Source organism: Cyclopterus lumpus, chromosome 2 (genome assembly GCF_009769545.1).
Source record: "Cyclopterus lumpus isolate fCycLum1 chromosome 2, fCycLum1.pri, whole genome shotgun sequence".
NCBI lineage: Eukaryota > Metazoa > Chordata > Actinopteri > Perciformes > Cyclopteridae > Cyclopterus > Cyclopterus lumpus.
Window position 1 is genome coordinate 1263615 of NC_046967.1, and position 10000 is coordinate 1273614.

The following is a 10000-nucleotide window of genomic DNA, read 5'->3' on the forward strand; positions in this document are numbered from 1 at the left end:
GTGTACTGTACCTATAGCGTATACCTCTAGCGTGTACTTCTAGCGTGTACCTCTAGCATGTACTTCTAGCGTGTACCTCTAGCGTGTACTGTACCTCTAACGTATACCTCTAGCGTGTACTTCTAGCGTGTACCTCTAGCATGTACTTCTAGCGTGTACCTCTAGCGTGTACTGTACCTCTAACGTATACCTCTAGCGTGTACTTCTAGCGTGTACCTCTAGCATGTACTTCTAGCATGTACCTCTAGCATGTACTTCTAGCGTGTACTACCTCTAACACTTAACCCACACAAAGACCTGCCGAGGGGCTTCTCGACTGCTCTTTTAAAACAAAAAGACAAAATCATAGAGAAATAAATGCTATTCATGAGGCAACGTTGGTTGTTAAGGCTCTACTGTGTCTGTGCTTGCTTAGTATCTACTGACGGGTAATGACTGCATACTGTGAGTAGGATGGTTGGGGTGGTGGGGGGTGGGGGTGGGGGGGTACTATGTGGAGTCCTCCGGCTCTGATTTGATGGTCTTCTTCTCTGCTCGCTGCGACGTCCCGTTTTCTGGAGACAAAGATAGAGGACGGCGTCGTCAGCCAAGAGGTTCACCGGGAGCTAACAGATGCTACACGGCTAACGGGACCAACCTGTTGCTGGTGTTTTGGTCTCGTCTGTGCCGCCGCTGCTGCTGCTGATGTTGTTGTTGTTGTTGTTGTTGTTGTTGTGGTTGAGGTGGCGCTTCAGCTCATTGGCTAGCTGTTTGCCCAATGGGAGGTCGCCCTCCTGCATGTTCTGACTCACCACGCGCAGGTTGACTGGCCGCTCGTCTGCAGGAACATCAATTCATGTTTAATTCACATCCACCAGGAGGCTGAATTTAAATGTATTTAACCGTCTAAAACTAAATATATTCAGGTTGATGTCAAATATGACAAAAAAAGGGCATCAAATCACAAGTGCTTGTTTCGCTGGATAATTAATTATTATTATTAATTAATCGGCGGCTCAACACAGTCAAGTGAAATATTGAGTGACACATATATATGAAAAGAAACAGAGAGCCAGCGGAGGCAGGAAATAAAACATGTGATATTCTCTGAGATTAAAGTGGTTCTTGTACATTTATTTCTTGAAATATCGCCCCCAGGATCTACTTTATTAATTCTTTCTTTCTTTTTTCTTGTAGATAAGAATAAGAGTAATAATGTGCATAAGAAGTATACACGGCTCGGTGGAGAGAATATGAAAAATGAAAGAATAAAAGCGACTAAGGGAGACGCATATACATAAATATACTGTGGGAAAGGAGGGGGGGGGGGGGGTAAGGTCAGGCAGAGGACAAGAAGAAGAAAAGAAATGACAGGAAAGAAAGCAGAGAAGAAGAGGGGGGGGGAGAGAGGTAGACAGAGAGAGAGAGAGAGAGAGAGAGAGAGAGACGCCCCCTCCAGGCAACTGGCTGGAGGTAAACAGGTGTGGGCGAGATAATTACAGGTGCATTGTGGGATTTGTGGGAACAGCGATATATAATGAGCAGGGAGTGGGTGAGGGAGGAAAGGGAGGAAGGGAGCAAAGGAGGAAAGGGAGGAAAGGAGGAAAGGAGGAAAGGAGGAAAGGAGATTAGGCGCGGAGGAGAATACAACGCGTGTTTTTATTCATATTCTCTTGAGATGAACACGTGACATCGAGGCTTTTATGACATTCTGGTGCTTTCTCCCAGTGGCCACTAGGGGCAGCACTGAGTAACTCGTCCTTTTTTGACGAATGTTTTATTTATTTTTGTGTGACGACTTGTAAATGACAACAACATCTTTTAATCCAGCGGGATATCTTAAAAAACTGAAAACGATAAAACGAAAACTTGTATAATATAATTTTAGTAATGTGAAAATTGGTTTTCCTGACATGAAAAAGTTGAGAGGCGATATCTGAGCACGTTTCTCACGCCTCCTCCACCTCCTCCTCCTCCTCCACCTCCTCCTCCACCTCCTCCTCCTCCTCCTCCTCCTCCACCCCTCCACCTCCTCCTCCTCCTCCTCCTCCTCCACCCCTCCACCTCTTCCTCCTCCTCCTCCTCCTCTTCCTCCTCCACCTCCCCCCCACACTCCTCCTCCTCCTCCCTCCCCACACTCCCCCACTCCTCCTCCACCTCTTCCTCCTCCTCCACCTCCCCCCCACCCCACTCCTCCTCCCTCCCCACACTCCCCCACTCCTCCTCCACCTCTTCCTCCTCCTCCTCCTCCACCCCCCCCCACTCCTCCTCCTCCTCCCTCCCCACACTCCCCCACTCCTCCTCCACCTCTTCCTCCTCCTCCACCTCCCCCCCCCCCACTCCTCCTCCTCCTCCCTCCCCACACTCCCCCACTCCTCCCCCCCCACTCCTCCTCCTCCTCCTCCCTCCCCACACTCCCCCACTCCACCCCCCCCACTCCTCCTCCTCCTCCTCTTCCTCCTCCCCCTCCTCCTCCCTCCCCACACTCCCCCACTCCTCCCCCCCCACTCCTCCTCCACCTCCTCCTCCTCCTCCTCCACCCCCCCCCCACTCCTCCTCCTCCTCCCTCCCCACACTCCTCTTCCTCCTCCTCCTCCTCCTCCCTCCCCACACTCCTCTTCCTCCTCCTCCTCCTCCTCCTCCTCCCTCCCCACACTCCCCCACTCCTCCTCCCCCCCCCCTACCTTGGTGGTCTCTGGTGGCGTCGGCGACCCCGTTGGTTCCCTGGGCGTCGTTGAGGTACTTGAGGGCGGCGGGGGGGATCCTCCAGTCCAGAGCCTGCAGCCGCTCCTGGACCGCGGCGTCCTGCAGGATCTCCATCTGCCGAGCCAGAAGACGCTCCAGCTGCATCTGGAGAAAGAGTTGAGTGTTAGTTTCATGTCTCAAGGTCACAGTGTCAGGATCTGTAGTGTTGTTTCGTGTTTCCTGTCTTATTTTGAAGTCCTTGTCTCTCGTGTCCTCTGTTTCTCTTCACTTCCTGTCCCTGTGATTGTCTGCCCTGTTCCTGATTGTTTCCTCCTGTGTCCAATCACCTGCACCAGCCCTCTGTATTTAAGTCCTGTTCATGTCATTCCCCTTTGTCGGTTCGTCTTGTCTAGATCGTGGAAGATCTTGTGTGCGTGTTTTGTATCCTGGTTTTTTGGAATCCTGTTTTGGAATCCTGTTTAGCAATAAAAGTTGCTTTTCCATCGTTGACGGCGTTTGGGTCCTGTGTTCCTGTCGAGCTGCACATAACACACAGCTATAAGAACTACTCATCAAAGGAATATTTAACGGTAGATATCACTTAAAGTGTGCTCACTCTAAACCAACTTCTGTTTCTACTGTGAAGGAGCTTTGATTGACTTAATTCCAGCTTGTTCTAGGACGCTTTTATTGTGAAACAGGAAGTGGTCGGCGTTTAAATCAAAGCTTCCGGCTGATTTATTCTCCTCTAATTCATATGTTGCTCTCTTTCAGCTGAACCACTGAACAGCGTTTAGTTCTCCATGTTATAAACTACACAACATCATTAGTGAAGACACGTCCTTCAAAATAAAAGACTCGTAATCCTTCCAGCTGTAAAAGAGAGCGTGGATGAAGCACAACTCATGGAGCATCAACAGCTGACACCTCAGTTTCACAGCAGTAAAAGCATCCCATTGTCGGTCTGCACACCACTGTCAGATCAGATTATTATGGGATGTGCCGCAGTTGGAACGCAGCCATGAAATCTCTTCTCCCGAGCCCGATAAGCCCCCGGTGATGCATCGCTCACAGCTCACATGTTGATCACACAGCTCTCCTCCCACACGCCGCCTCTAATTGGGAGCACTGGAAACCAGTAAAGATGACTGGGATCAAACTGGGTCCTGCTGCCACAACCATCTGCCGACATGGAAACCCTCCGCCATGTCTGAGGGAATCCTTTCACGTAAAGACGGGAACTCTCAAGGTCACCTGAAGGCCGTGAGGTGTGTTCAAAAGCTCTGGAAAAAGCTGGTAAATTAGCAATAACCTCATTTCCCAAGGTCATCTTTTCATTAAAAGGTTCATAAACTATATCTGATGACTTCCTCTGATCTTCAAACACACATCTGGAGGATAACCCTCGATGGAGCGTCTCTGTCGTGTATTGATTAATGAAATCAGCCGTTTATTATTTCAATACCTGCAGATTGCGCCCAACGGTTTCTTCTCCTTTCGACTTGGCGCAGGCCAGCTGCTCCCTCAGCATCTCCTGCCGCATGTGGATGGCCTGCAGCGCCTCCTGGATGTCGAAGAAGTTCTCCTGAAGGAGTCCAGAAGAAACCAGGTTCTGATTAGTTTTATTATTATGTACCACAAGACGATGATCAGGGCCATTTCTACCACACCAGTTATTAACATGATCTTTTTTAAAGCTTTAGTTTAACATCCTGGTATTGTAAAGAAAGCACTAATTATTATTATTATTTTATATATATTTATAATTAAAGTGTTTCACGTCATTCTTTACCTCTTTGTTCTTAAAGAAATGTCTCATTTATTTGAAATATATCGTTTCCTTCATTGTTTTAATTTTAATGTGCTTTAATTTAACTCTTACTTTTAGTTTCACTCTATATCATATATATATGATAAATATATATGCATATATTTATAATATACATAATGTTCAAATTTTGCATCGGTTTGAAAGCTTTTATAATAAGGATTAGATAAATAAATACTCTATTATTACATCTGTTTTTATTCTCAAAGCAACAACAGCTCCTTTGTTAGCTAAACAAAGAGGACTTTTTGATGGTTTCTCTGATTCAGAATGAATCCCCCTCAGGAGCTCCTCAGACGCCACATGTTCTCCATCATCTCTCAAACTGAGCGGGAACATTCAGAGCTCAGAGAACCTGGAGGTCGCTGTGACCTCTGGGAGGTCGTCCTGGTCGCTGAATACCAACATTTTATTCAGTGGAAATAAACCAACGTTTCTTATTACAAGCAAACAAATATCAACTGGGTGATCAGAAATGTAGTGCAGGAGGAGGAGGAGGAGGAGGAGGAGAAGAATGGTGAGGAGGAGGAGGAGAAGGATGAGAACAAGAACAAGGAGAAGGAGTAGAAGAACAAGAAGAACAAGAAGAACAAAAACAAGAACAAGAAGAAGAGCTGGGTATTATGACAACCTCATGATGATCTCATGACGATCTCATGATGATCTCATGACGACCTCATGACGATCTCATGACGATCTCATGACGATCTCATGACGACCTCATGATGATCTCATGACGACCTCATGATGATCTCATGACGATCTCATGACAATCTCATGACAATCTCATGACGACCTCATGATGATCTCATGACGACCTCATGATGATCTCATGACGACCTCATGACGATCTCATGACGATCTCATGACGATCTCATGACGATCTCATGACAATCTCATGACGACCTCATGACGATCTCATGATGATCTCATGACGACCTCATGACGATCTCATGACGATCTCATGACGATCTCATGACAATCTCATGACGACCTCATGATGATCTCATGACGACCTCATGACGATCTCATGACGATCTCATGACGATCTCATGACAATCTCATGACGACCTCATGATGATCTCATGACGACCTCATGATGATCTCATGACGACCTCATGATGACCTCAAGACGATCTCATGACGACCTCATGATGACCTCAAGACGACCTCATGATGATCTCATGACGATCTCATGACGATCTCATGATGATCTCATGACAACCTCATGACGATCTCATGACGATCTCATGATGATCTCATGACGATCTCATGACGACCTCATGACGACCTCATGACGACCTCATGATGATCTCATGACGACCTCATGACGATCTCATGACGACCTCATGACAACCTCATGACGATCTCATGACGACCTCATGACGACCTCATGATGATCTCATGATGATCTCATGACAACCTCAAGATGACCTCATGGTGACCTCATGACGACCTCAAGATGACCTCATGATGACCTCACCTCTGTTTTGATCCTCTTCGGGGACGCCTCGTCTCCACAGCGAGACCTGCACACACACAGAGAAGGTGTGAGTCTCCAGAGAGACTTATTCATGACCGTGAGACTTGATCCTGAACCGTAGAGGACTCACTTGCTGGTCCGGTACGTGTACTTGTAAGTGACCTCTCTGGAGATCTGGCGAGCGAGTCCGAAGAGCTCGTCCCGCCTTGTGAGCAGTGCCGTGTCCCTCATGCAGAGCTGGGCCGCCGCCTCGTTCACCGTCAGCTGCAACCAAACAGAAGGAGAGAGGTCAGCCTCACACACTCACCGGGGTCACCGGGCCGGTGGTGTTCTGGTGGACTGGTGGTGTTCTGGTGGACTGGTGGTGGACTGGTGGTGTTCTGGTGTGTTCTGGTGGACTGGTGGTGGACTGGTGGTGTTCTGGTGTGTTCTGGTGGACTGGTGGTGTTCTGGTGGAGGACTGGTGGTGTTCTGGTGTGTTCTGGTGGACTGGTGTGTTCTGGTGGACTGGTGGTGTTCTGGTGGACTGGTGGTGTTCTGGTGTTCTGGTGGTGTTCTGGTGTGTTCTGGTGTGTTCTGGTGGACTGGTGGTGGACTGGTGGTGTTCTGGTGAACTGGTGGTGGACTGGTGGTATTCTGGTGTGTTCTGGTGGACTGGTGGTGTTCTGGTGGAGGACTGGTGGTGTTCTGGTGTGTTCTGGTGGACTGGTGTGTTCTGGTGGACTGGTGGTGTTCTGGTGGACTGGTGGTGTTCTGGTGGAGGACTGGTGGTGTTCTGGTGTGTTCTGGTGGACTGGTGTGTTCTGGTGGACTGGTGGTGTTCTGGTGGACTGGTGGTGTTCTGGTGTTCTGGTGGTGTTCTGGTGTGTTCTGGTGTGTTCTGGTGGACTGGTGGTGGACTGGTGGTGTTCTGGTGAACTGGTGGTGTTCTGGTGTGTTCTGGTGGACTGGTGGTGTTCTGGTGGACTGGTGGTGTTCTGGTGTTCTGGTGGTGTTCTGGTGGTGTTCTGGTGTGTTCTGGTGTGTTCTGGTGGACTGGTGGTGTTCTGGTGTGTTCTGGTGGTGTTCTGGTGTGTTCTGGTGTGTTCTGGTGGACTGGTGGTGTTCTGGTGGTGTTCTGGTGGTGTTCTGGTGTGTTCTGGTGGTGTTCTGGTGTGTTCTGGTGTGTTCTGGTGTGTTCTGGTGGACTGGTGGTGTTCTGGTGGACTGGTGGTGTTCTGGTGTTCTGGTGTTCTGGTGGTGTTCTGGTGGTGTTCTGGTGTGTTCTGGTGTGTTCTGGTGGACTGGTGGTGTTCTGGTGTGTTCTGGTGTGTTCTGGTGGACTGGTGGTGTTCTGGTGTGTTCTGGTGTGTTCTGGTGGACTGGTGGTGTTCTGGTGTTCTGGTGGTGTTCTGGTGGTGGACTGGTGGTGTTCTGGTGTGTTCTGGTGTGTTCTGGTGGACTGGTGGTGTTCTGGTGTTCTGGTGGTGTTCTGGTGGTGTTCTGGTGGTGTTCTGGTGTGTTCTGGTGTGTTCTGGTGGACTGGTGGTGTTCTGGTGTTCTGGTGGTGTTCTGGTGGTGTTCTGGTGTGTTCTGGTGGACTGGTGGTGTTCTGGTGTGTTCTGGTGCTCCGGTGGTGTTCTGGTGTTCTGGTGTTCTGGTGCTGGACTACCTCGTGCAGAGTCAGGTGTTTGCCGTCCCTCCTCTTGGAGTCGAAGCGCCCGTAGATGGCGCTGTACTTCCGGATCTCCTCTTCCCTGCGCGGCTCGTCGTCGGCCATCTCAAAGATGTGCCCGATCATCTTCGCCAGCTTCTTGTTGTTCTTCAGTTGCTCTTTGACCTCGGACGGGTCCGTCTTCGGCAGGCCCGGCGCCATCCGGTCCACGCACTCCAGGACCGACTGCACGGCGGCGAGGTCCAGCGCCTCCAGCGTGTCCCTGGGCGAGGACGGGGAGCCGAGGTCCGATGGCGACAGGCTGTGCTCGCTGTCGTTGCTGTGGCCCGACCAGAACCGGGCCTCGCTGCCACCCTGCAGGGGCGACCCGGCCGCCGCTTTGTCCCGCGCCACGTCCAGCTTCCCCGGGTCGGAGCAGGCGCCGCCGGCTTTGGGCATCTTGACGCCGGCGGCACCGGCTCGGTCCTGCGGCGCCGGCGAGCCCTCGGGCAGCTTGTAGACGGGGATGCTGCAGACGGGCAGCGACGTGAGCGGCTGGTTGAAGATGGCCGGGTTGGTGACCCAGTCCCGCAGCGCCTTCTGCAGGCGCCGCACGTGCAGCGGCTTGCTCGCCATGCCCACCAGCGCCATGATCTCCAGGAACTCCTCCTCGCCGGCCTCGCACAGCTGCTGCACGTCGTCGCCGCCCTGTTGGATGAAGGCCTCGTAGTAGTAGAGCAGGTTGGCCCGCTGCAGGATCCGGTAGAGCTGCAGCTCGCCCAGCGTCCTCGGCAACACCGCCGCCATACCTGAGGGGGGGGGGGGGGGGGGTTGTTTAGAGGCCTCAATAAGACAGGTGGAAATAAACATCTGCAACGTGACTTATATTCGGCGTTCTGAGGGTTATCGGGTCCCAACAGGTGCGTGAAGAGGTTCAATTGGATCACGACAGGAGAGAATGGTGCAGCTAGGAACCCATTGAGTTATCTGCTTCTTCCAGGTGAAACATCATGTTTCATGTGGGGGATGAAGCCGCAGGAGCAGGCAGCTCGTCTTCCTCTTCATTTATATTCTGATGAATGCATTTGATGTTTTCTAAAATCGTCTCCACGCAGAAGGAACTTTTTACTCTTGACGCGTTTGTCAGGTGAGTTTTTTATTCCATCTTCAATTTGAGGAGGAAGCCAAAGAGAAGAGGAGGAAGCCAAAGAGGAGCAAGCCAAAGAGGAGGAAGCTAAAGAGGAGGAAGCCAAAGAGGAGGAAGCCAAAGAGGAGGAAGCTAAAGAGGAGGAAGCCAAAGAGGAGCAAGCCAAAGAGGAGGAAGCCAAAGAGGAGGAAGCCAAAGAGGAGCAAGACAAAGAGGAGGAAGCCAAAGAGGAGGAAGCCGAAGAGGAGCAAGCCAAAGAGGAGGAAGCCAAAGAGGAGCAAGCCAAAGAGGAGGAAGCTAAAGAGGAGGAAGCCAAAGAGGAGCAAGCCAAAGAGGAGGAAGCCAAAGAGGAGGAAGCCAAAGAGGAGGAAGCCAAAGAGGAGCAAGCCAAAGAGGAGGAAGCTAAAGAGGAGGAAGCCAAAGAGGAGGAAGCCGAAGAGGAGCAAGCCAAAGAGGAGCAAGCCAAAGAGGAGCAAGCCAAAGAGGAGGAAGCCAAAGAGGAGGAAGCCAAAGAGGAGGAAGCCAAAGAGGAGCAAGCCAAAGAGGAGGAAGCTAAAGAGGAGGAAGCCAAAGAGGAGCAAGCCAAAGAGGAGCAAGCCAAAGAGGAGGAAGCCAAAGAGGAGGAAGCCAAAGAGGAGGAAGCCAAAGAGGAGGAAGCCGGAGAGGAGGAAGCCGAAGAGGAGGAAGCCAAAGAGGAGGAAGCCGAAGAGGAGCAAGCCGGAGAGGAGGAAGCCGAAGAGGAGGAAGCCAAAGAGGAGGAAGCTAAAGAGGAGGAAGCTAAAGAGGAGGAAGCTAAAGAGGAGGAAGCCAAAGAGGAGGAAGCCAAAGAGGAGCAAGCCGAAGAGGAGCAAGCCAAAGAGGAGCAAGCCGAAGAGGAGCAAGCCGAAGAGGAGCAAGCCGAAGAGGAGCAAGCCGAAGAGGAGGAAGCCAAAGAGGAGGAAGCCAAAGAGGAGGAAGCCAAAGAGGAGGAAGCCGAAGAGGAGGAAGCCGAAGAGGAGGAAGCCGGAGAGGAGCAAGCCAAAGAGGAGGAAGCCGAAGAGGAGGAAAACGGAGAGGAGGAAGCCAAAGAGGAGGAAGCCAAAGAGGAGGAAGCCAAAGAGGAGGAAGCCGAAGAGGAGGAAAACGGAGAGGAGGAAGCCAAAGAGGAGGAAGCCAAAGAGGAGGAAGCCAAAGAGGAGGAAGCCGAAGAGGAGGAAAACGGAGAGGAGGAAAACGGAGAGGAGCAAGCCAAAGAGGAGGAAGCCA

The 10000-nt window shown here is 51.1% G+C and overlaps 2 protein-coding genes across 5 annotated transcripts in view; one reads left to right on the plus strand and one right to left on the minus strand.

The window, feature by feature from the left end:
• nab1b (NGFI-A binding protein 1b (EGR1 binding protein 1)) overlaps positions 1–10000 on the minus strand; it is a 15931-nt gene that overhangs the window by 2314 nt on the left and 3617 nt on the right. Inside the window, exons 3-10 of one of the 4 annotated variants that reach the window (XR_004610774.1) lie at positions 7627–8417; positions 6106–6239; positions 5976–6021; positions 4130–4249; positions 2664–2829; positions 638–817; positions 217–554; positions 1–133 (exon numbers count right to left, since the gene is read on the minus strand). The exon at positions 1–133 is cut by the window's left edge and continues 2314 nt beyond it. Coding sequence is in view for 1 of the 4 variants with exons in the window: in XM_034549193.1 (XP_034405084.1) it covers positions 490–554; positions 638–817; positions 2664–2829; positions 4130–4249; positions 5976–6021; positions 6106–6239; positions 7627–8415 (1500 nt within the window). In the remaining 3 variants the exon portion in view is untranslated. Of the gene's footprint in view, positions 555–637; positions 818–2663; positions 2830–4129; positions 4250–5975; positions 6022–6105; positions 6240–7626; positions 8418–10000 lie in introns of all 4 variants that reach the window. The other 3 variants (XR_004610778.1, XR_004610777.1, XM_034549193.1) reach the window with 3 other exon arrangements.
• LOC117746588 (histone H3.v1-like) lies at positions 9289–9762 on the plus strand (the record flags this gene model as incomplete). Its single annotated transcript, XM_034555828.1, has 2 exons — positions 9289–9342; positions 9574–9762. Coding segments are annotated over 2 exons (243 nt in total), but the record flags the coding sequence as incomplete, so codon positions are not given.